Genomic DNA, 27,224 nt, shown 5'->3' with positions numbered 1-27,224 from the left:
TGGGAAGGGGAAATGCCGTAGCAGCAATGCCTGCTGGCTGGATTCTGAGCCTTGGGCCAACAGTGAGTTGGAGAAGTTGAGTCTAGGATTCCGGAGGGAGCCAAGACCCAGATCAGCGGCACTCCATGGCAACTGGGAGAACAAGGAACAAACCCTTTCTGGAGGAAAGGGTTCCCAGTTTAGGCTCATGAGACCTCCAATAAGTTTACCATCGAAGGTTAACAAACAGTACAGTAAGGCAAACTACTCTGCAAGTCATCAGAAAGAGAAAAAACAAATTTAGATCCTCAAGGAGGATAGATATTGGAATGGTCAGATACAAAATACATGAGTACGTCATTTTCTTGTGCCTTGCTTTACTGTGTCTCAAAGATACTGCATTTTTAACAAATTGAAGGTGGCAATCCTGCGTTGAGCAGGTTTTTCTGTGCCATTTTTCCAACAGCATTTGCTCATTTCATGTCTCTGCATCACAATTTGGTAATTCTTGCAATATTTCAAACTTTTTTCATTATTATTGTATTTGTTATGGTGATCTGTGATGAGTGATCTTTGATGTTAACTATTGTAGTCGTTTTGGGGGTGCCATGAACTGCACCCATTTTAGATGGCAGACTTAACTGATTATTGAAATGCCAACAAAGGATTTAGAATATTACATAAAGCAGTGGCAGAGTTTGAGAGGGTTGACTCCAATTTTGAAAGAGGTTCTATTGTAGGTAAAACATCAAACAAACACTGCATGCTACAGAGAAATCATTCGTGAAAGGAAGAGTCAACTGATGAGGCAAACTTCATTGTTGTCTTATTTTAAGACACTGCCACAGCCACCTCAACCTTCAGCAACCACTACCCTGATCAACATCTAGACAAGACCTTCCACTAGCAAAAAGGATTATGATTTGCAGAAGGCTCAAATGATGGCTAGCACTTTTCTTTAGCAATAAGTATTTTTAAATTAAGGTATGTACATTTTTTTAGACATAATGGCATTGCACACTTTATAGATGATAGTATAGTGCAAACATAACTCTTACATGCACTGGGAAACAAAAAAATTCATGTCACTCACTTTATTGTAATATTTGCTTTATTGCAGTGGCCTGAAACCAAACCTGTAATATCTCCAAGGTGTGCTTGTATAAAAGAACTATGTGTTAAATATTAGGGAAAAATAAGAGGATGAGTGTGCAACAAGAGATTATCAGGTGTGAACAGACAGATTTAAAAATAAAAATAAGAACAAGTGACTAGTACTTTCAGAAGAGAAAAATATAATTGAGGTATAAGCCAATGAATAGATGAGTTGAATGGGAGTTCAGATATGGCTGAAGAGAGTGTCAGGGAACTGGAAGATACAACCAAATAAATTATTACGAATGGAGGTCAGAGAACTAAGGAGATAAGGAAAAGTAGGAAATAAGAAATAACAAACATATGAAAAAAGATATTACAGGGACAGAATGGTTAGAAATAAAAGGATGGAAGAAGACATGCTAGGAAATACTAAAATAAAGCTGGAATAACTATATTAATATAAAATAGGTTCTAAGTCAAAAGTATAATTAAGGATGGAAATGGTTACCAGGCATTTCTATGCTCCTAATAAAACAGCTTTGAATATATAAAGCCAAAATTGAGAGATCTATAGGTAGAAATTGAAAATCTCTACCACAATAATTGGGATATTTCAACAATTATTGATAGGTCAAACAGACAAAAAATTAGTCAAGATACAGAATATTTGAATAAAAAATTAACCTCAAGTAATCATCATATGGAGAACTCTGCATGCAACAATTCGAAAATAAACATTTTTCTTAAGTATACGTGGACCATTTACAAAAATGGTTACAGTGCTAAAGCCATAAAGCAAGTCTCAACAAACCTGAAAGAAATGGTGTCATACAGACGACATTCTCTGACCCCAATGTAATTAGGTTAGAAGTAAAACATAAAAAGATATAGACAATCCTCTTAAATGTGGTACATAAAAAACACTTCTAAATAACTTGTGGGTCAATGAAAAATATAATGATAAATATTTAAGAGTACTTAGAACAGAATTACAATAAAAATGCTTCATATCAAAACTGGTGGGATATAGATAAAATAACATTTAGAGGTAGTTTAGTCTTAAATGCATATATTAGAGATGAAGGAAGACTGGAATAAATAAATTAAGTGTCTAATTTTAAAAGTTAGATAAAACCAATAGAAAGTAGAAGGAAGGAGAAAATAAAAATTAGGTCATAAAACAATGAAATAGAAAATAAATATACAATGGAGTGAATTAACAGAACCGAAAGTGGGTTTTTGAACAAACCTCTGGTAAGTTGAAAAAAGACAAGGCACAAGGAAATGATATTAGGAATAAACAAGGGTACCTAATTACAGAGACAGCAGAAAACAGAAAGATAACAGAACACTAAGAAGAAGCTTACTGCATTAATTTTAAAAACTTGAAGATTTTTCAGGAAAATGTAATTTACCAAAACTCACTCAAGATATAGAAAGCCTGAATAGCCTTCTAAAGGTTAAAGAAATTGAAACCATTGTAAAAACCAACCAACCAACCAACCAACAAAACTTTCTTAAAAAGAAACCGAAATCAAAACACCAGGCCCTGGTAGTTTTATAGGCAAGTTCTACTACACTTTCAAGGTACAAATCACTCCAATATTACACAGTCTTTCAGAGAACTCATGAAGAGCGGTTCTCCACGTCATTCTATGTGGCTAATCTCACTTGGAAACTGAAATCAAATAGAGAAACACAAGAAATGAAAATGAACTACAGGTCAGTCTCACTCATAATTGCAAGTACAAAAGTCCTAAACAAAATAATAGCACAACGAATCAAGCAGTACATACAAAGAATGATACACAATGACTAAGCTGGGTTTATTTGAGAAATGCAAGGCAAGGGGTGGTTATCATTAGGAAATCTTTAAAAGTCATTCACAACATTAATAGGTAAAAAAAAGAAAATAACAAATCATCTCAGCAGATGCTGAAGCAGCATGTGATAAAATTCAAAATCTAATCATAATTAAAATGTCCAGCAATGAAGAATATAAGAGAACTTCTTCAGCTCTAATAAAAGATATCTATTGAAAATCTACACAGTCAACATTCTTCTTCACAGGGAAACATTGGAAAACTACCTTTTAAAAACAAGAACAGGACAAGGATGTTCACTATACCACTTCTATTAAAGATGGCAGGTCCTAGCCAGTGCAGAAATGTAAGAAAAAGAGATGAAAGAAATAATGATGCTGTGACTTTACTAAATTTATAGAAAATTATTATAAATAATAAACAAAAAAATTCATACTGGAATCTAACAGCAAACATTCTCCTGCATGAGTGCTACCCACTCATGAAACCTACAGATTCCCCTGAAGGCAGCAGTAACGCCAGATACCAACTGTGTCCACGGTGGTCATCTCTAAAGAGGAAGGAAGGCACTTAAGGGCTTATGGTGTTATCTCTTGCTCTCCATGGTTAAGGAAAGAGGTGCTAAGTACAAAACTAACCCGATCTCAAAGAAAGGAAATAACCCGATCTCTAATTTTTGGACAGGAGAATCATTTTTGGATCAGGCTGTAAATACTAATGCATATAACTCAGCTCTTTCAAAGAGGAGCCTAAACCTACTCGTCCAAATCCTGCTTACCTGAGGGTTAACAAAAGTTCCACTTTCTCAAAAAATCATTCTTCATCTACTTCAGTCTTTAGTGAATTCCTTTCACAGAATGACTACACTTACTGTAGCAGGCATTAAGAACTTAATCACAGATTTGATCTCTTATTTTACCATTTAGCTTTATATATATATCAAACTCTACTAATAAATAAATAGCATATCTCATTCCTGAATGAATGAGAGAGCAATTCTTTTTAACATTTTTTTATTGATTTATAATCATTTTACAATGTTGTGTCAAATTCCAGTGTAGAGTACAATTTTTCAGTTATACATGAACATATATATATTCATTGTCACATTTTTTTCTCTGTGAGCTACTATAAGATCTTGTATATATTTCCCTGTGCTATACAGTATATAATCTTGTTTATCTATTCTACAATTTTGAAATCCCAGTCTATCCCTTCCCACCCCCCGCCCCCTTGGCAACCACAAGTTTGTATTCTATGTCTATGAGTCTATTTCTGTTTTGTATTTATGCTTTGTTTTGAGAGAGCAATTCTTAAACTGTTATTTAACTTCGCACACACACACACACACACACACACCCACACCTTATATTCCAGTACAGATGTCTTCCATATATCCTGGGGCCCAATATGATACTTTATCTCCCATGGTATCTAATAGGTCAGGATCTACACAGAGATTCAGAGATGCTCCGGCAGCAGAACTGGATCATACCCTCCCCGTTATCTACAGGCTGGAGCATGTGTAGATGAGTAAGAACAAATGGAGGCCAACAGTGATTAAAACCAAAGATCGATAACTTAAATAGATCATTTATATAAACCACAGATTAAGCTGATCTTTTATATGACTCATAAAACACTTTCTCTACGAGGCTACAGGAAAAAAAGCTAAGGAAGGAAAGAAAGAATTATATACAGAACTTACCTTGCCTGTGAATCATGCCCCCATGCATGATTCTTGCAACAATACAGTGATTTAGCTCATTCATTTTTAAAGTGATTCCCTATAAAAAGTTAAGCAAAAACAGAATTACTATGAGAGGGCACTTCTTTTTATATTTGTAATTTTGCTGTAGATAATCACAAAAGGTAGGAAAATATTATAGAAAATATGGAAAATGAAGGCAAAAACTCCACTATACCATGACAGAAATAATAGTACTGTTGGTATTCTGATTGCTGTGATAGTATACATTTTGTATAATGTTTTTAATCTTCTAATTGTAATTATTTTCCATGTTGCTAATTTGAGAAGTTTTTATTGATGTATAATTGACATGCACTTATGTAAAGCATATAATTTGATAAGTTTGATATACGTATACACGTGGGAGACCATCACGACAGTCAGGATAGTGAATACATGTATCACCTCCAAAAGTTTCCTCACGCCCACTGGTAATCTACTCCCACCCCTCCATGCCCTGCTCCCCCACCCCCAACAGCCCCAAGCAAGCACTGCTGGGCTTCCAATGGCTATAGATTAGTTTGCACTTTCTATAAATGAACTCATACAGTATGTATTCTTTTTGTTGCTTTTTTTTTTCCACTAAGAACGTGAGATTCAACCATGGCACTGCAGGTATCAATAGTTCATTCTTTGTTCTTGTTGAATATTCCACTGTATGGATAAAACTGTTTTATCTATTCACCCACTGAATAGTTTCTAGCTTTTGGCTATTATAAATAAAGCCGTATTCACGGAATAGTCTCCACTTAGTCATGACATATTTTTCTTTTTTCTTTTTTTAGACAGGGATTTGTTTAGAACTTTTGCATTTAGATTTATGAAGGTTACTAGTATGTAGTTCTCTTTCTTTGCAACGTCTTTATCTGGTTTGGATATCAGACTAATGCTAGCTACCTCTTCCTCCTCTTCCTCATTATCAAAAATAGTAAGTTGGAAAGAATTCCTTCCTTTTCAATGTTTTGGGAAGAGTTTGTGTATAATTGCTTTTTTTTTTCTTTTTAATTATATGTTTGGTAGAATTTACCAGTAAAGCCATCTTGGCCTGGAGTTTTCTTTGAGGGATTTTTTTAAAACTATAAATTCAATTTTTAAATATAGGGCAATTCAGTTTATTTGTTTTTAAATGAGCTTTGGTAGTTTCTGTCTCCCAGTGAATTTGTCTGCTTCATTTGCATTGTTGAATTTATTGACATAAAGTTGTTTACCACATTTCCTTATTAGTCTTTTTGTATCTGAAGAATCTGTAGTAATGTCACTTCTCTTATACATGATATTGGTAGTGTCTTCCTTTTTTCCCTGATCGATCTGATCTTCTCTAAGAAAAAATTTGTTTCATTAATTTTTTTCTATTGTTTTTGTTTTCTATTTCATTGATTTCCACTTTGATCTTTGTTATTTCTTTTCTTTTACTCATTTAGGCTTTAATTTGCTCTTTTTGTTCTAGTTTCTTAAGGTAGAAGCTAAGGTTATTGACTTAAGATATTTCTTCTTTTTGATATTGGTGTTTGGTGCTACACATTTCTCCCTATGTATTGCTTTAGCAGCACCCCACAAGTTCGGTATGTTGTGGTTTCATTTTCATTCAGTTCAAAATACTTTTAAAATTTTCCTTTTGATTTCTTCTTTGATCCATGGGGTTACTTAGAATTGTGTAATTTTGTTTTCAAGTGCTTAGGGATTTTACCAGACATATTTCTCTTATTCATCTTCTAATTTAATTCCATTGTGGTCTAAGAATATACTTTGATGTTAATACAGTCACTCCAGCTTCCTTTTGATTAATGTCATCATCATGATGTATCTTTTCCCATCCTTTCCTTTGAAACGATCTGTCTTTATGTATAAAGCATTTCTTGCAGGCGATACATAATTGGGTCTTGCTCTGCCCCTACCTGAAAATATCTTTTTAATTTGGGGAATTAAAAGATTATTTACATTTAATATGATTATTGATACAGTCAGGTATAAATATACCTTCTTGCTATTTGATTTCTCTTTGTTCCATCTGTTCTGTTCCTTTCCCCCCTCTTTTTCTACCTTCTTTTGCATTAATTTATTTTTACTCTATTTTCTCTCCTATTATTTTATTAGCTATAACTGTTTTGTTTTAGTGGTTGCTTTAGGGTTTACAGTGTACGTCTTTAACCTATCACAGTCTACCTCCAAGTGACATTATATCATGTCACATATAGTATAAGAACTTTATAAGAGTATACTTCCACTTCCCTTCTGACTTTTGTGCTACTGTTGTCAAACACTTTACTCTTATATGTTAAAACCCCCCAAACACATTGCTACAATTTTTGTTTAGACTTCTGTTTATCTTTTAAAGAGATTTAAATGATAAGGATGTCCTTTAACATTTCTTATACTGCAAGTCTACTGAATTCTTTCAGCTTTGGTATGTCCGAAAACGTTTTTATTTTGCCTTTATTTTTTGATAGATACTTTTGCTGGGTTTAGAATTCTAAGTTGAGAGGTTGTTTTTTTTTAAATTTCAGTACTTTAAAGACATTGTTTTTCTTAACTGTACTGTTTCTGATAAGAAGTCTGATACCATCCTTATCTTTGTTGCCCTGTATGTAACATTTCTTTTTTCAATCTGTTTTTAAGATGTTTAGTTTATCACAGGTTCTAAGCAGTTTCATCACGATGTACCTTGGTATTGTTTTCTTCTTGTTTCTTGTGCTTGGAGTTCATTATGGTTCTTGCATCTGCAGATTTATAGCTTTTGTCAAGTTTGGAATGTTTTCAGCTATTATTTCTTCATATATATTTTCTATCTCTTTTCCACTCTCTTCTTCTTCATAGACTCCAATTAATCATATATTAGGCTGCTTAAAGCTGTCCCACAACTCAGTGATATTCTTCTCATTTTTTAAAATTCTTTTCTTTCTGTGTCTTGTTTTGGATAGTTTTTATGTCTTCGTGTTCACTAATGTATTCTTCTGAAATGTTTAACCTGCCATTAATCCCACAGTGCAGTTTTTTTGCTAATTCTAATATCTTTGTCAGTTCTGAGTCAGTTTTGATTATTCTCCACATTACAGGTCACATTTCACATTCCTCCTGCCTCTTTACATGCCTAGTAATGTTTGAGGAGATGCCAGACATTGTGAATTTTATCTTATTGCATGCTAGATTTTTTTTTTATTCCTATGTTCTTAAGCTTTGTCCTAGGATGTAGTTCAGTTACTTGGAAATAAGTTTGATCCTTTGGGTCTTGCTTTCATGATTTATCAAGGCAGGTCTGGAGCAATTCTCTGTCTAGAGCTAAGTGTGCCTCATTACTGAGGCAAGACCTTCCTGAGCAGTGTACACAACGTCCCGTGAATTGGTTTTTCTAGTCTGCCTAGTGGGAACAGACAGCGAGTGTTGGGCACTGCTCTCTCTAATCTTTTTGGTCTTTCCTTGGCTCCAGGTAGGTTACTCTCATAAATGTGCTGATCATTATTCATATGAATACTTGAGGGGGGCCCTCTATAGATCTCTGGGGTTCTCTGTGCAGCTCTTTCCTCTTCATACTCTGTCCTATGAACTTTAGTTGCTTTGGTCTCCCCAGACTCTCAGCTCTGTCTCCGTAATTCAAGGAGTCTGTGTGCTTTGCCTTAGTTCCCTCTCACTGTGCCGTGGCCTGGAAACTCTCATGTCAGTAAGGTGGGGCAATCATAGGGCTTGCCTTGTTTGCTTCCTGTCTCTTACGGGTCACTGTCATTTGCTGCCTGATGTCCAATGTCTTGAAAACTGTTCTTTCATTTGTGTGTGTGTGTGTGTGTGTGTGTGTGTGTGTGAGAGAGAGAGAGAGAGTTAAAAATTTTTCTGTGGAATAGATTACTTTTTGTTTTCTAATTATTCACCATTCTAAGACAAGCTTTCATAAACATATTTTTACACTAGACCTGGTTGATTCCAAGAATCACACAGGGACATTTTAAATAATATTGACTTTTAAACTCAGTCTTTGGATTCAAATTCAGGAAGTCTGGGAATGGAGCCCAGATCTGTATTTTTAACAAGCTCCCTTCGTGAAAACTGGTCTTAAATTTGAGAAGATTAGGGGCAGGGGGACTCTTACCTTCTTCACTGGAAAATAACATTCTGTTAGAAAGTTTCATGAAAATGTTTGAGACTTTATAATCTAGACCCTGTCTGAATTTGTACAATTCTACAAAACATAACTTTGCATGATTCCTATTTTGTGGTTCTTAGTAGTGGTAGGTAATGTAAAAAAACTGGTTTACCAAGTGTTTCTAGTCCCACTATTCAACTGTGATGTTCAAGTTTCATGTTCAGCTTGTACATTCAATCAGCATGTATGGTTACCAAGAGAGGTGTTCCTGGGAAAATGTTGTAAATTACTGTGTTCTAATTCTAATTATGAAATTAGTTCTCTAATTTTATAAGAGAAATGATAGTATGATGGGGGTTCCATCCTTGAAATTAATAAATTAATGTATTCATTCAACCAATATTACTGTGAACCTGTTACCTGGCAAACACTCTGCTAGGTACAGTAGTCATCAAGACAGACAAGGTCTCTCATGGCTAGAGAAAGCTCACCTGAAACCAACTGGAGTTGATATTTATTATTTTGTCTGCTTCAAACATTGATCTGCAGAGAGGAATTGACTCATGTTTTCTCTGTTCTCAAGTTCTCAATTCTAGGGAAAGGACTGGCCCAGCTTGGGTTGGGTACCTACTCCTGATCCTACCCCAGCTTGGGGTAAACTCCTGGCCTTTCCTTGTTTACATAAGCCTTTCCTCTATTGCCTAAGCTATTTTAAGTTTGGTATTTATCACTTGCAACTAAAGGAGTGACAATCAATAGAGAAATAATTATAAGTAAGATGCTAGAAATGGTAAAACAAGGGTGTAATGGGAATACATCACCCTTGGGGGATGGACTGAGCATAGCTGGATAAGTTGTAGAAGGTCCAAAAAGCACAAGAGATCATACAGGTATACCCCGCGTGGTAATATAATGCTTTTAATAGGACAAATAAGCAAGCAAATGAAGCTATATAAAATGTAATAGAGAACTATATTATTGAAAATATGTATTTCCTATGAAGTAATTCCTGCTTTTATGGCAACCAGTTAAAAGAAGAAGAAATACACACCTTCACTAGGATCACAGAAGACAGAAGAGAGAAGGGCTTCTTTAAGGAGCCTTTTAGGGAAGACTATGAACTTTAGGCCATTTTGGGATTTCTGAAAAATCTAACTCAGGCAGGCACTTCTACGTTTTTACTCAGTCTACATTTCTATGTGATCGGCCTTCATACAGAAGATCAAGCAACTGTCATTGGGCTGCTTCAGAACATTATGATCACAAGACATTTTTGGGTCTCCTTCTTGTGACCCCTTCCACTTTCCGGTCTGCTCTGCTTGGCTGAACATCACCCCTTCTCCTGCTTCTGACACAGCTTTCTCTCCCCTATAGCTTTGTCATAACTGTACCTGTCAGACGAACCATGCGTAAGTGCACGTGTACTTGTTTAATGTCGGTAGCCTGTAGAAGAGAGCTCCAGAAAGGGAGCATGTCTTACTTGCCACTACGTCCCTGGTATACAGTGATCTGCACGTAGCAGGCACTTAACAAACATTTGCTAAATGAGTGAGTGAATACATAAAATGAATGAGTGGACTATCAGACTTTCAGAGCCGGGTGGGCTCTTGGGGATCATGTCGTCAAGTATGCTTTTGGTAACAGTTGCTAAGCAAAGTACGAGCAAACTGAGGCCCATGGACATGAAGTGATTTGCCTCAGGCACCGACAAGCTGCTACTGCTCGTGCTCTTAACCCAAAGAGTTGGTAGGAGTGCACCGGAGGGAGGAGGTCATTTGCATGTCCCCTGCCTGCTGTAAGTGCTGGGATAATACAGTACAGCTGGCACAGTAAGAATTACAACCTCAATGTCCAGAGTTGAGGACTTTCTGGAAATCACAGTCATAGGATCAATGGTCTGTAACTCTTCCTTTAAATTGGAAAGCAACCGGGCAACTTTCTAAAGTAATTTGTTTTTCTATTTCCCAATATCCCTTTTCTATGCTCTGAGGAAAAGATACGAATGCATAAATTTGAATGTTTTCTTTCTCCCTACAGTGTCTCAGTGGGTAGCATCATTGTCCAACTGGTTGTGAAAACCTAAAGCTTAGGGTCATCCTCAATACTTGCTTCTCCCTCAGTCCTCATTGTCAACTCATTATCAAGGTCTGTGAAATTACTCTTTTGTTAAATCTATTCATTTCTTCCCATTGGACAACCATCCCTCCAGTTCAGTGCCATCATCTCTCCCCTGCATTACTGCAGTAACAGTCTCTTACCTGGTCTCCCTCTATCCACTCTTGTCCCCCTCTAATCCAGTCTCCAGAGTAGTTATTTCTAAGATGAAAATCTGATCTTTTCTCCCTGCTTAAAATTCTTCAATAGCCTCCCACTGTTTTTAAGATAAAAAACGGAATCAACACTTGTCTGGTACTGTTCCTGCCATTCACCTTGTTTCCTACAGTCCAGCTCTGGTGCCTTCTTTCCATTTCAAACCTACGCTAAGAGCCTCTTCACTAGCAGGTTTCTGCATATGCTACTTGGTTTGTCTGGATGTTCTCCACTCCCCTTCTCCCCTCTGTTCAGTTAACAGCAGGGAGCCTTTCCTTGATCTTCCCAGTCTATGAGAATTGTATGAGAATGAGGGAGGGTTCAGCCTCGATTCTACACCAACGCTACTCCTATGTACTGAGAAAATGAATTCACATTAAATAGGTAGATGTGAATGGAAGGAATTGTATTTTAGCAATGTTACTCAGGTCTTTAAATACCTTCCAAATTAGTTTTCCTCTAATTTTGTTGAAGGAAAAAGATCTGGAAACCACCAGACTTATACAAGGAACTTCAGACATTCATTTTTTCAACATCAATTCCAATAGTTCTAATTGTCCCTTTCTTCGCTCCTCCAGAGGCTGTTACATGCTACTGTAATGTACCAGGTGTGTCTATTTTTTGCTGTTGAAGAGCAATTAGGAAAGGAGAGGTGGGAAGGAGAACCAACATGCCTTAGGCAGGGTGTCAGGCAGAACAATTTTAGGTAAAGGTAGGGGTGGTGGGGGATGGCGGTGGCCCTGAAACGAGGATCTGGAAACGGATTTCTTTCAAACTACCCATGCCCTCCTTCCCTCCCCACCTCCAATAGTATAGGTTGAAGGTAGCTGCTCTAATTCATGCTGGGATTTTATGAGAGTGCAGAAAACTTTCTTTTCCTACTTACCATTGGTTCATCTGTGTTCTTTTGGAACTGGACCAGACGAACTCTGGTCACGTTCTCCATATCCATGTCTCCGTTGGCGCTTTCTGGAGAGTCACCATTTAAATAGGGAGAAGTGGGAGGAGGTGTAACCCTCAATGCTTCATCACTGTAAACTTCATGTGCCACTACATCGTGAGTCTGAAGTAAGGCCTGGTATTTTACAAAGGAAATAAAATATTAATAATGGTACCATTTCAGCACTGTGTAAATATATATAAAGTCATTCTTTGCTTCTCAAAGGCATCTCTCATTTAAAGAGAACTCAAAGCACATTACACCTACATACAACCATACCATAATTTTTTTGTGACAATCATGACAGATGGATTTTTTTAAAATGAAGGAACAAATGAAAGAATGAGTGAGCGTATCAACGAATGAATGTGTTTTGTAGATTATCTGGGTTAGAGGTGTTGTCTGATGCTATGAAAAAGTGCCCAAATAACTTGTTCAAAGAAAGGCCAACATAATGCAATCTCAAATAATTTAGCAGAAAGAATCATCTGTACATAGAGGTGGCAAAGTTGTGCTGGGGCTTAAAATAGAAACAAAATTTAAAAAGAAATAGTGCAATAATTGGTGTGTTGAGCAAATATCTTTCATCAGTGGTATTAACAATAACTCCTTTATATAAAGCAGAGGATAATTTATAACATATGACTTAGTAAAAGAAACAAAAACACAAACAAGTGTACCTGAAGAAATGTAATTTTCCCAAAATATCACATGATGTGAAGCTCAAAATCTAGACCTACTTATGTTTTTGTTTGCTTCTACTTTTTGGAACACTTGCCTAAATAAAAAATAAGTTAACAATTATTACTATGACTTCTTTTTGCAAAGCCCATTAACAAAGAAAAAGTGGTTTCTTTCTATTGATATCTCCCTATGTCATCTTGGTGAAACTGGGTAATAAATATCCTGTTTCTCCTAAAAGAGGCTTACTGTACTTTTCCTGCCATTATAAGAAAGTTTTTGATAAGCATGAATATTTGAATATTTCTACTTCAAAGAGAATTTTACAGCTGAGTACCAGTATGTTTGGTGCTTTCCACAGATTATGCTTTTTTTGTGTGCTAACTATAAATTCAGTTCTTTTGTAATCTGTGATCTGTGTGGCAATGAAATACCTGGAGATAATGAAACATAATTAAAACTGCCTTAAAGGTATAAGCTTTTAGCATCTCAAATTAAGTTAGTCAATTAAAAAGTTTACCAAAGTCATGACTTGGCTATTTGCATTTTAAAGGTATGCATATGAGGTAAAAATAAAGTAAAAATGTGGTCAAATCATGAAGAAGACTATGTTTATAGAGCATATGCTTGGAGCAACATATGTACTTGAATTTCTAAACGAAACGGCAGATGTTCCCAAGATGTAAGAGGGCTGGGCTGAACTGGGGTCTGGGTCAGGGCACCGAGGGGCACTAAGCAGCGAAGCTTGAAAGCAGGGCTCCACAATGACCCTGGCTTCCTGACCGGTGCCCTGCCTGCACCGGTACCCCAGGTCCAAGGGTGTTGGTTATGCTATTGGGGAAATCCCTCTTTTCCCGGTTTAATTGTGGCCACTTAAGAGAGGAAGATTTAGGGCAGAAAGCAAAACTCAGTAACAGACAAACTGAAAAACTTCATCTGTTAAAATTACATTCATTGTATTAATTACAGATGTATCTTTTATAAACAGTGCATTTTTAAAAAACACGCTTTGTATGACTGCAGGATGTCATACAACCAGGCACAAAGAGAACCAAGCTTCATCAGGATAATGGCAGTTACATGGGTTGGAGAAAGTGTTTATACTGCTTTTTGCAAATGATTTCTACCCATCCTTTTAAATTATATAAGCCAACACTTGTATTTAATGTATTATATGTAAGGAAGGATAAGCCCACAGTCACAAAATAATACCAAAATTGAACTTTAAGAGAGAAATCCTTAAATTATGTCACCAAATGAGGTCATACTTGATATTAACCACTATCTGCCACTGTAGAAGGCTGCTACACAAAATGAAACTTAATCTAATGCATATGCAAACAGGAAAAAAGGGGCCACTTACAGACTGCTAAAAAAGTCATTAAAAAAGAGGATGTCAAATAAAAAATAGGGAAATTAGAGTTTGAATATTTTTCAAGTATGTTATGACATATGATTGAGCAATTGTTACTAAGCTGAAACAGTTATTTTTAATTATAGAAGAATCATATAATAGGAAAAAACACTTTTTTGTACTATAATAAGGACATGGAAAAGATAAGTAACAACTTCAGACTAGAGTGGAAAAATTCATTTAAAATTTATAGGAAAAAATATGAATTTTAGATTTGAAAGTAGTTCCCCTGGCTTCTTAATTACAAATCATAAAATTTACCACTTAATAATGAAACCATATCAGCCTAAGGTGATTTTAATCATCTTTTTTTTTTGAAATTAGGATATAAATTTCCTTTTAAAATTTCCTGTTCTAGATCCTATTTTTCAAAGGAAAAAATGAAAGCATTGACTTTCTATTCTATTAGTATTGTTTTTATCTTCAATGTTTTATATTTTACAAGTGCAACTATCTGTTCTTTTAAAAAAATAAGTTTTTCAAAGGGAATAACTGAAAAAGGGTAGTGTGATAGTATTTTTTATCATGATGTCTAAAGATAGATTACAGATTAAAGAAAATCATTTAAATCTATACTTTTTACTCTTTTAGTTACTGGAAGTATTTATAAGTATCTGTATTTTTAAGTGTAAGCAATCTGATATTAAACTCTCATGTTTTAATGATCAGAAAGCAAAGAAAAAGCCAGACAATTGAACAAATAAGTATGAAGTTATAAATATGCTAATAATAACTTCTAAATCTTGGTATAATAAAAATATAAGCATTACAATATTTCCCTTTAACAATTAATAATTGTTTTTTTAAAATACCAAGATTTTAAAACCATGATCTTAAAATGCTTATAAGATAGAAAGCTCCAGCATTTAAGTTTATTTAACATAGTATATATAGCTCGGAATATTTCCCACGTGGAACATTATCCAAACATGTTTATTTGGGAATAACTAATGAGTTCAAGTTAAGTTTATAGGAAAATCAATCCTCATTACAAGTCAACCCACTTTTAAGAGCATGGGCTTTGGAGCCGGCAAGATCTGGGTTTTAAATCTCAGTGAGGCCACTTAGTAGGTCAGTGACCTCAAGCAAGCCTCTTTGCCTTTCTTGGGTGTAGTTTTCTCTCTGAACTGTAAGATGGAGTTAACCACATCACCTCACATCCCAATCACCAGCAGGTCCTGTCATGTCCAACCATCTCCAATGCAGAACCCTAGCCTGCTTATTCTCCACCAGCCCTGTCCTTCCCCAAGCCTCTACCACCTTGCAACAGCCTCCTAATTGGTCTCCCTCTTTTCACTCTTACTCCCACTATAGTCCATTCCCTACACAACAGCCCCAGGAATCTCTAAAGCACAGGTCTAATAGTATTTTCTTGCTTGTAATTGCTCAGTGTCATCCAGGAGAAAATCAGACTCCATACTGTGGAAGGCCCTACGTGGTCTTGCCTCTACCACTGTCTCCCAGCAATTCTTGTACCGCTCTCTCCCTTGTTTACTGTATCCCAGCCACGGTGGCCTTTCTTCTGTACTCTGACCCTACAAAACTCCTTCCTGCCTCTGGGCCTTTGCATTTGCCCTTCCCCATGCTTGGACATTCAGTAGGCTGGTTCTTTCACATAACAAGTCAGCCCATGTATTAACTCCTCAGAGGAGCTTTCCTGACTATCTAAAGTAGCTCCCACTTTCCTATCATCCCTGCCGCATTATCTTTTTTTTTTTTAATGGAAATACTGGGGATTGAACCCAGGACCTCATGCATGCTAAGCACACGCTCTACCACTGAGCTACATACGCTCTTCCCGTCTTTTCTTTTTTTTTTTTTAAATAGTTATTATTACTATATGAAGTTACCTTGTTTTGTTTACTTGCCCATTGTCTCTAGCTCACCTACCCATGCCCCTTCTAGAATGGAAGTTCCATGAGGGCAGGGACCTCGTTTGTCCTATTCACCATTATCCTTAGTGCCCAGCACAGTGCCTGGCACAAAGTAAGCATTTACATATTTGGTGAATGTATGAAAATGTCTTTTAAGTACCTAGCTGGGTGTTCATAAATAATAAGAACTATTATTTCTGAAAATGTTTACTAATAGCAATGCACACATTAATTTCTCTCTGATGTTGGAAAAGCAAAATAAACCAAGGCTTTGAAGGTAGGTAAGTTGTGAGACATGCAGTGATCTGAGCTTTAATGGTTTTGAAAAGAATCTTAACCTTAAAAAAGGATTTTATTTGGGTATGTGTTAATTTCTTTATGCAGCTTACTTCCAATCTGAAAGACCGACTGGTCTTAAAAGGTCCAACATCCTTCTTGGAATTGATCTACGGTTACTTATCAATTTATAGACAGGCATGTCTGTCCAAAATGTACAGGTTTCTATCTACAGAAAACCGCACAGAATAGTCCGTTGAGGTGAGGCTTACCTATCTTCAAATGGGCAAGTTCCGTATCTATTCAATGTTTTGCTGAGAATTTACTATGTGTCCTACACATGACGGACCCTCTGGAATAACTGATAATATTCATTGGCTAACATTTATTAGGCAACAAGCATGTATCAGGCACTGTGCTGAGCACGGTAGATGCGTCATCTACTTAATTCTCATTCCAACTCCATGAGGTTGGCTAAGAGAATCAGAGTCACAGAGCTAGGGCAGCAAGGCTGGAGTTGAATCCCAGGTCCATCTGAATCCACAGCTTTAACCACGTTCACACTATATAAGACATGATGTCTACAGGGGACTTAATTGTAATCTGGGGAAACGTGGCCTACACATATGAAACAACCAGGGGACAAGATAGTATTAAAGGTAATTAACTCCGGGTACTTGTGATTTCTCAAACTTGAGGATACTACTAAGACATGGAGTTTCTTCATTTTCCTGGTCTGTGAAACAGGAATAATAACAACGATTAAATGAGAGCAGAAGTTCAGTAAGAACAACAAAACCGAGCCAAGCTGTGCCCATTCACTGGTGAAGGGACCTGCTCCGGCAGGCCAGCAAGTATTAGAATGATATGCCGGTGACTATAAACAAGTGCAGAAAGAGTTAAAGAAGTGTGGATTTTAGCGGCGTTAGGAGACATCTGGACAGCACAGCTGGGCTTTGAGACGAGTCCTGTGTCGATACCCCTAAATTGTACAAATGCACTCACCCACAGGCCAGAACCCGATTCCTACTGTAACTCACTGGAGAATGCTGCTGTCATGTGGAATCAAGTTAAATACTCTCAAGGATTACCCTTGAGTTCAGCCTTTAGTGCTTGGGTGGGAGAGTTAGGGTGAGTATGGCTAATCGCTTCTTTCTAGGTAGGCACTTTGAGAAAAAAAATAATACTTCAACGACTGGGTTAAAATTTTAAAAACACTGCACCATGAAATACCATGTATGTGAAAACTCACAGGTAACTGATACGATACACCTATTATACTGCTACTGTTACTTAAAAATCATTACCTCAAGAGTAGTAATAAGAATATAGCTTTTGCATCAGATTTTCTCCCAAAGGGCAGTCACCTGAATTTTCCACTTTCCACATATATTCCACGTGTACTGATGTGGCTAACAATTTTAAAATGTTATATGTGACATGAATTTCCATCTGTAATCATGCTTTTGAACTGCAGTTGAGTAGAGAACTATGGACCTTCTTCTACAGAAAGGGATCTCATCTATTTTGAGTTCTGTTTAACCATCTAGCTTTATACTAATTGGTTAAATACAGGTGGTACCCCCATTTTGCATATGGTAGAAATGAGTGAAAAAAGTGTAAGAGTTCTGCATTGAAAGGAGATGTAATTCTTCCAATATCACCTAGGTTCAGAAAATTATTAGTGAAAATTTTCTCCAATTTGAGCTCTCTGGTTTAAGTAACATAAACAGTTCCACTGACTAAAGGACTGTCCTATCAGGAAGCAATCCCTTGTCTGATGACTACACAGTCCTTGAAGACCACTTTACAAACAGCACCTTTACAATTGTGACACGAAGTGACACAAACAACAAAAACTTAATGTATCTGGTATTACCCAGTATTGTAATCTTAACAGTCTGATATTACATGGCTAAAAGTACATTTGATGAAGATGGTTGTATTTCATAAGGATTAGTAAAATCTTTTTCTGAAAGTGAGGTTTTATTTCTATGGAAGTTTAATTGTTACTTACCATGAAATGAGGTTGTGTTAAAATACGCTTTAGTTCCTTTGCATCGTTATTCTCAGGGTAACATGAAATTTCTTCCAATACCTGAAAAATAAGCAAGATATGTAATAGTATAAACAAGATGCTAGCTTTAGAAAATAGAGAATTCTTTTAACTTCAAAATTATGAATGGATTTTTATGGCAGGCAAAACTATCATTTTGGAACAAAATGCATCATTTTATTCAAAGGTTATTAATATATAAAAGAATTACATTGGTGGTAATAAAAAAAATAAAACAAATTGCTGTAACAGTCTCAGCCTTCATCACCCAACTATGACCCAAAAGATTATCGAAAAATACAAAACAAAATGACAAGTCTGTAATACATATTTATTACAGGTATAAGTAGCTTAATTAACTTAATAGGAAAATACTTAGGCAAATGTTTTCCCAAACTCACCATCGAGATGAATCTGTAATAAAAGTTAGTAACAGCTTTTTCTTATGTTAACAAAACTGTCAATTCCTTTCATAAAGATTAAAATGACAAAGGCTCAAATAAAAACAGTTTAAAGAAGAGAAACACTTAAGTAATTTTCCTTGCAGCCTGGCAGAATCAATGTTATTCTCCACACTTATCTCCTCACAAAGGGAAAACCACATCTCTGCCAATGGTTCCTAGGATTAATTGCCAGGGAACCCAAGAGAATAATTAGGGAAAAAAATTAGGAAAAAAAACCCAATCAAAACCTTTTCTTTTTCTACTCACATTTTCTTCACTAATTAGTTGTTAACATTTTCTCTGTACAGGTTAAAATGGTCATTTTCAAATGAAATTGTTCTTCAAAAGTTATCCCTTACCACCAGGATGGCGTTTACCCATTTAAAATTTGATTATGTGACATGAGCCCAGGGGAAGGTCTCTGTTCCTTTTCAGAGTAAACATACTACTGCAGTTCTAACTGTATATAGCTGGACTCAGTGTGGTCATGCACATTGCACTCAATTCTGAAAGACGAGCCAATTGAGGATTGCTTCGGCGAGACTGGATGTCAGGGGCACACAAGTAATGTACCCAGTAGGACTCTCTTGCCTCGTCTTCAAGAATCTTAATACTGGGGCAGGAAGGGATGTTTTGAGGTCACTTAGCCTAAGGCTTAGATCTCACCTCCTCAAAAGAACAAACAAACAAAAACTATAGGGTTTCTTACTTATCTAAATGTACCCTTAAAAAGTGCTGGTTATGCTGTTAATAATTCATATTGTTTAATGCTGACAGGCCAATTCTCCTTTGGTGTTATTTTGTGCTTTGAGTTTCTCTACCAGTGAAACAAAGGATGAAATAATATACTCTCTCTGGTCCCCTGGTGCTCTCATAGCCTATGATTTTAAACACTGGGGTGTGGTTTCCTCATTCAGAGAGAACCTCTCTTGGCTGGTGCCCTGACCACGTGGGCAGGCCTCCACAACCTCAGTCTTGCTTCTCAGTGAATGTATAATATTTTCCAGTATAGGTCTTGTGTTTAAAGTCTGGTAGGGAAGGAGTTATGTCTTTCATACTCTTTCATTTAGTAATTTCACTTTATAAGACATTTTTTTTCCCAGAGGGAAATGTTTATTTGTATAAACACTTTTGTTACATCAAAAAGTGAAAAGAAAAGAAAAAAACTACCAGGTGTCTAATACTGAAGGCATTGCTAATTCATTATAATTTAGTAACAGTGAAGAAAAATTATGCTACCATTAGAACTTATTTATGAAGACTAAGTAAAAACATTGAAAAATGCTTATTAAATTATGTTAGGTTAAAAGAAAGAACCATTTTGATCATACCTACATAAAATTTATATGTAAGTAGCTAGCGATTAGAAAAGGATATGAAAAAGTGAAAATGATTGTGTTAAGGTGATGGGATTATAGATGACTTTTTATTTTCCAAACTTTCTGCAATGTCATGTTTCTATAATAAAAGAAGTTACGAGTCTGTGGAAGATGTATAGTAACTAGCAATTTATAAAAATGACTTCTCTCTGAACTTGATTACTATAAATATTTAGATACCTTCCAAACATTACCACCTTAAAAAAGCAACTCAAATTTTCATAGCATGTCTATTTTCACCAAGTTCGGTAAAATAACTTTTTCTTAAAAAAAAAGGAGAAGTAAAATCGATATGTTAACGTGTTCAAGTTTACACAGCAGAACCAGAACTAGAAATCTAGGTAATGCCGCGGCTGACGCTTTTTTCCCCCCTTTTCTGTATGCAAATGCTCAGTGAGAAGCTTAGAAATAGTAAATTTGAATATAATGGTCCAAGTGTGACTGCAAGGAAACTGCCTGTTACTGTGCAGCAGAAAGTGTTTTCATTAAAGGCAGCAAATACAACATTTACAAAATACATCACTTACCTCTTTGGCTCTCTGTACTGCATCACTCGGAGGATTCCTGATTTGCGGTGAAGACTTGGTGTTAATTTTGTCATACAGCTAGAGGCAAAGGAGAAAATCCGATCAACATTCACAATTCTTGGCTAAAATTCAGAGCTTCATATTCATTATTTCACTAAGCAATGTTTTCCTCTGAAAAAGACAGGCTGACGATTTTAGTGGGATCTTCTTGTTAATAATCTCTTATTCATTCAATGAAATTTGTCAGGATATGAGTGCTATGCATATCTTTTAAAAAACCATCAGTATCTCAGCAATCAGCATTTTTTCCCTCTGATAGAAGTAACATTTAATAAGATGAATACAGAGTAAAATGAAAGAATGCTTTCTGGCCAAGACGCGTCCGAAAGAATTTTCACAGAAATTTAAATCTTGGGAAAGGGCAAACCCAACTCCTTCTAGGAAGGAATGTTCTCACAAAAGGTTTATACTTGTTTTACTAGGGCTGTTCATTAACAGTATCAGTGCTGGCATCCTTCAGCAAGAGGTCAAGGACATTAACTTTTTTCCTTTTGAATTTGCAAATCCACGAGTATGAGAAGATACTGAAAAGAATCTAAATATGTTTAAAAAACACCATAAATCTACATGATCCAAAATTTAAACTTTTTGAAGAAAATTAGCTCTTTGGAGAAAAACCTCTGTAGTGTAGAAGTGTAATTAAAATATTACTTTCTACCTCAGATGAAACGTCTCATTCAACAGTCTTCTTTGAAAAGTGAAGAGTTTAAAATGATCTTGGCTAGCTTGCCACTTCTAGGTCCTAACTTCTCTAAAATAGGTGGGGATTTTGGGGGGTTGGTTTTGGTTTTGTTCTTTTTTTCCTAGCGCTAGTGGAGAGTTCAAATACCATAAACATTCTTCAGATTATAGTTAGACGTGTTTATACTGATGCAAGATAAAGCTTTACGATTTATAAATATTTGGGCCACATCATACATAAAAATTCCTAATGCTGATAGGCAAACAGACAGACATAAATAAAGAAGGCCTGAGGATAGTGCTGTGAAGAGCGAGCAGGGACTATCTTCAAATGGTGGCGTTAAGAAAGTAATAAATAGTATAAGTAGGCTAGTAAAATACTGCTCTGTTTAAAATGTTATTTTAACATTTAGGAACTAGCAATATGTAGCTGGTTTACAAAAGTTTGCCCAAATCCCTGTAGAATACACATGGGCAGTCTCCATCCTCTGAATGGTTTCTATCTCTAAAAATTGTGAATTCTGAAGTTTGGAACTAGGGAATAGATTTTTCCATAGAAATAATGTTATATATGTCGTGTAGGTTCCCAGACTAGTCTATAGAGATAAATGGAATACTATACATATGTGGTAAAAAAAAAGAAAGAAAGAAAGAAAGAAAAAAAAAAACCCAAAGTAAGGAACTATAATTAAAAAACTAGATTTAAAATACTTAACACTTAAACATTAGACATAGTCATCACTTGATATGTCACAATAGTAATAATCAAATAAAGTAAAAAACCTACATGAATAAAAAGATCTTTAAAACTCTGGAATGCTCTTTAAAAAAAAAGCAATTTTAATTTGAGGCCTTACAAGTTGACAGTAATATCATTTATAATGCCTTTATAGAACCCTCCTACACTGTTGGTGGGAATGAAGTTTGGTGCAGCTACTGTGGAAAACAGTATGGAGATTTCTCAAAAGACTAAAAATAGACTTACCATATGACCCAGGAATCCCACTCCTGGGCATATATCCAGAAGGAACCCTACTTCAAAAAGACACCTGCACCCCAATGTTCATAGCAGCACTATTTACAATAGCCAAGACATGGAAACAGCCTAAATGTCCACCAACAAATGACTGGATAAAGAAGTGGTGGTATATTTATACAATGGAATACTATTCAGCCATAAAAAGGACAATATAATGCCATTTACAGCAACATGGATGTCCCTGGAGAATGTCATTCTAAGTGAAATAAGCCAAAAAGAGAAAGAAAAATACCATATGATATCACTCATATGCAGAATCTAAAATAAAAAAAAAAGAAAGAAGACAAATGAACTTAAATATAAAATAGAAACAGACTCAGAGACATAGAATACAAACTTGTGGTTGCCAGGGGGGAGAGGGGTGGGAAGGGACAGACTGGTAGTTCAAGATTTGTAGATATTGACAGGTATATATAGAATAGATAAACAAGTTTGTACTGTGTGTACAGCACAGGGAAATATATTCAATATTTTGTAGTAGCTTACAGTGAAAAAGAATATGAAAATGAATATATGTATATTTATGTATGACTGAAAAATTGTGCTGTACACCAGAAACTGACACAACATTGTAAACTGACTATAACTCAATAAAATGAAAAAAAATATAATGCCTTTATAATGCCTGATTTCACCACAAAAAAGTTTTGCCTTTTTCTTTCTTTTTTTCTCCTCTGTTTTAAATTTTTTTTTATAGTTTTTTTTAATTGCAGTACAGTCAGTTACAATGTGTCAACTTCTGGTGTACAACACATTGTTCCAGTCATGCATATATATATGTTTCATATTTGTTTTTATATTCTTTTTCATTAAAGGTTATTACAAGATATTGAACATAGTTCTATACAGAAGAAACTTTTTTAAAATCTATTTTTACATATAGCCTTTTTCTTGATCAAGGAATATTACTAACACTACTTTCAAAGATTTCAACTATGATTAGGGTTAGTTTGTACTTACACATTTAATAAATGCATATTAGTTTTTACTCACAAAGCAACAAAAATTCCACACCTCCCAGAATTGCTCTCAGTGTATCACTGGAGGCTTTTTATTTCTGTCTCGTTCTGACGATGCCAAGTAAGGTTCTCTAGGTCTTATATCAGTGTGGTTTCTTGAGGACTTGTAGCAGAATCAGCTGGAGTGGTTATTAAACGTACGTATTTCTAAGCCTTACTGCAGATCTACTGAATCAGAATTTGAAAAGGGGGTCCAGAAATCTGTGCTTTAATAAACTCCTTAGATACCTGTAAATCTCATGCCCAGTGCTAACTTTTGAGAGTAGTTGAAATAGTACTAATAATAACTAATAATTGTCATTTTTATTGAGCACTTACTAGATGCTAGTTACTAGTCAAAATTCCTCATATATATATTCTCTCTAATCTCGAACAGTCTTATCAGGTTGTTACCCCTGCTACTCCCATTTTACAGATGAGGCAACTGAGGCACAGAACAGTAAAGCAAGAACCATCATTCTAGCCTTACAACTTCACAGGTGGCAGGCAGATATCATCCTGATCCAATTCACCACACATTCACCCAAAGTGGATGAGGGAGAGGTGAGATGCTTAATATCAAACACAGATATAATAGGAAGGAATTAAATGAAAGGACCGTCCTCTAGAGGTTGGGGCACTGGCCTCTGCACCCTAGCTCCCAGGAAAGCACAGTCAAGGCAGGTATTGGATGGAGTGGATGGTGTCTATGTGGCTAAGAATAGATCGTGAATTTCAACTTCCTGCGCATTAACTAAAAGGCATGTAAGAACTGAGGTAGGGACAGGAAAGGGGCTCACTTTGTCACCATCAGTGGAAAGAAGTGACCCCTTGTTGATCCACCCATCCACCTATCCATACAATATTTACTGAGGTCCTACTGTGTACCAGACTGTGGTGTTCTATTTGCTGGGGTTATGGAGAGGAAAAAGGTGAAAGTTCTGGTCCTCAAAGAACTCACAAATTCCAAAGACTGGGAATAACCAAAGGTCCAGACACATATGCCAGCTTAATCTCTTTGAGGACCTGAGATACCCTGGTCCCCAGCAACATCAACTGGAAAGGATCTCACTGAGCAGTCCCGAGGTGGGGACCATCTGGATGTGTGTGCATGACATGCCAATCTTCATTTCCCCCTGGCCATTGCTGTGACTCTGTTTGCCTTAGGGATGGATTCAAAATGTTTTAGGTATATCCATAACAAATACAAACTATTTGAGAAACATGGCAAAGCAGGTAAATAAAAAGTCATCAACGGAGAAAAGTTTGAATGCAATGTGATGTTAAAGTGCTCTAGAACAGTAGTGAGAAGTATGCAGCTATTCAACTTCTCAGTCTTATTGGTCATCTTCATATTGTACACTGCCTATGAGATGATATTTAGGACTCAAAGATCAAATTCAGGTGGAGTCTCACCAAGGTCTGGGAGCAAGTGAGAGGTGGTTGGGTTTTGAGAACAAAGGAAGGCTGCAGGTTCTCTTCATCACTCTTTAACACTGCCCCCTCTCAGTTCCATCGTATACAAAGGATATTTAGAATGATGTGATTTCTTGCCTTCTCCTGCTGTCTTGGACTTTCAGCTAAAGCCCAGAGCTAAGGCCAAGAGGAAGTAAGTGGCACCAAGTCTGCAAGGAAGCTGCCAGAACATCCTTCCAGGGTTTGCTGAAAGGTGGCTAAAATGGCCCTTCCACACTCACCCCAGCACCTCATTTTAGCCTGTAGAGGCAGATGCTTGGAACCTGTAGAAGTTACAGGACTGAGGAGAGCCAGCATTTGATTTTCCCTTCTCCTTGCTGGGGAGGAAAGGGGAGGGAGTTGCCTCCTCCCTCATGCAAAGTGAAGGATGGTAGGTGTTCCAAAAGAAACACGTACGCAAATTGGAGGTGCAGCAAGGAGAGTTCACTGTCTCATTCTCTGCAGGGATGCTCGCTGAGTTACAGCAACTTACAAGGCCCATCTTGGCATACCCGGAAGGGCACTGCGAGAGAGTCAGTCCTCGGGGCAGCCTGATGTGTGGTGTTTGGGGTCCCAAGTGAAAAGAGCCTCTTTCTTGGCTGCAGGCTGCCTGGGGCAGCCTTTGATGGCAGGGTGAGAGGCCAATGGCATGGCAGCCCACATCTGCAGTGTATGCGGCAACAAGAATGTATTTCCTGTGAATCAAGGAGCTGCCTCAGAATGTAATCTGGCTGGAGCCATCTTGATTGAACCCTGCCCAAGAGGGCTGTCTGTACTGAGCAATGGGGCACAGAAATGACTGTGGGGTGACAACTGGAGGCAGGAGCCAAGAGGGAGCTGCTGTGGCCAGTTTCCGGGTACACTAACGATGCAGAAGTGACCCTGGACAGAGACGACATCTGGATGCCTGTCACTCCCAGGGCATTAACAGCCAAGGGCACTGGATGCCTGAGGGGTATGATTACAGAACATGTTCTTTCTCTTTTCCATGCCCCGACTCAAGTTCTTTGACATTCAGTAACAGCACTTAGCATGTAGCTGAGTACCTAAGCAGATGTTTAATAAATGTTTCTTCAAAAGATAAATGAGTATTTAACTGGAGCAAAGGAACTGTAAATAGTTTTTTTTTTTTAAATTGAGTGATATAAAGATAGAGTAGGAATACTTATTTTAGCTTGTTTCTTTAGGATCCAGCTATCATTTCTATCCTGCTTGTGTGGTTAAAAAACCTTCCCTCAAAATTAAGAAATACATGTTGACCACATTTAATTCTCTTTTTAAAACTACGTTTCAAGTCTGACTTCTTCTTATTTTCAAGGCAGGAGAGCTCTTCGAGATAAACATGATTCAATTCCTCCATTTTAAGAAGGGGAGAGCTGACGTCCGGTGAGGTGAAGTCACGCGCTCAGGGTCAGGCAGCCAGAGCAGCAGGAACTAGACTGGCCTCCTGCTGCCCCTTGTCTCATACCAGACTTCCTTGGCTTGTGTCAGAATTCAGTAACACACAGTCTCATGCCAGGGAGATACCTTCAGCAAATATTTGGGTAAAGAGCTGTAGAAGATGCCATTTATAGGCTGTAGGAAAAAAAAAGTAACTAAAGATAATTTAAAAGATATTAGGCAATCAACTACACGCCTTGCCCTGTTAAAGAATGTTACAATCCCCATCCTTTCCTGGCTGGATGATAAACATTTCAGGCTTTGTAGGCCACAAGGACTCCGCACAACCACTCAACCCTGCTGCGGATGTGAAGGCAGCCATTGATAGTCCATAAATGAATGGGCATGGCTGTGTTCCAATAAAACTTTATTTACAAAAATAGGTGGCTGGCTGAATTTGGCCTGACAGCTGGAGTTGCCAACACTTGCTGTAGAAGCTGAAACTCAAGGTGGTTTGAAATGATAAAATATATCACTTTGCTATTTGCTTTCCTGCCACCTGAAGATTTCAAGTGTATTTGTAAAGCTGAGGTGTACAAAGTGAGACAGAGGGCGAGAAGAATGTTAATAAATTACCCCCAGAGAGAAAACAAGAACAAATCTATTACTGTTTGTTTTTTTTTTTTCCCTAAGGAAATTATAGTTAGTCAAGTTCAGCACTTTTTCTCACACACACACACCCCCACAAGGCAAAACGAGGAAATGTGAACAGCTGTCTCACTCACAGACAGGCATGCTCACTGCCAGTCTCTGGCGCTGGGTTAGATAATGACCCCACACAGCTACACAGACACGCTTCATCTTTCTGTCTTAAGGAGGATAAAAGCACAGTTCTGTTAAGGCCACATTCTATATTTGAGATGGGTTGTTTTAAGCAAAGCAGAATAAAAGTTGGTGGTAATATTGAATTCAACTAGTCTGAGACTGTA

General features: G+C 36.7%; 1 protein-coding gene across 15 annotated transcripts in view; it reads right to left on the bottom strand.

Moving 5' to 3' along the window:
* Positions 1-27,224, bottom strand: part of CASK (calcium/calmodulin dependent serine protein kinase) — a 314,683-nt gene that overhangs the window by 37,625 nt on the left and 249,834 nt on the right. For all 15 annotated transcript variants that reach the window (XM_064483255.1, XM_064483254.1, XM_064483258.1 and 12 more), the window contains 4 exons: positions 20,623-20,700; positions 18,235-18,315; positions 11,919-12,107; positions 4,609-4,687 (listed from right to left, as the gene is read on the bottom strand). In XM_064483255.1, the coding sequence (XP_064339325.1) occupies positions 4,609-4,687; positions 11,919-12,107; positions 18,235-18,315; positions 20,623-20,700 (427 nt within the window). The remainder of the gene's footprint in view (positions 1-4,608; positions 4,688-11,918; positions 12,108-18,234; positions 18,316-20,622; positions 20,701-27,224) is intronic.

This window comes from Camelus dromedarius, chromosome X, assembly GCF_036321535.1.
Source record: "Camelus dromedarius isolate mCamDro1 chromosome X, mCamDro1.pat, whole genome shotgun sequence".
Lineage (NCBI taxonomy): Eukaryota > Metazoa > Chordata > Mammalia > Artiodactyla > Camelidae > Camelus > Camelus dromedarius.
The sequence above is the reverse complement of the archived record's forward strand: the minus strand, read 5'-3'. Positions and strand labels throughout refer to the sequence as shown.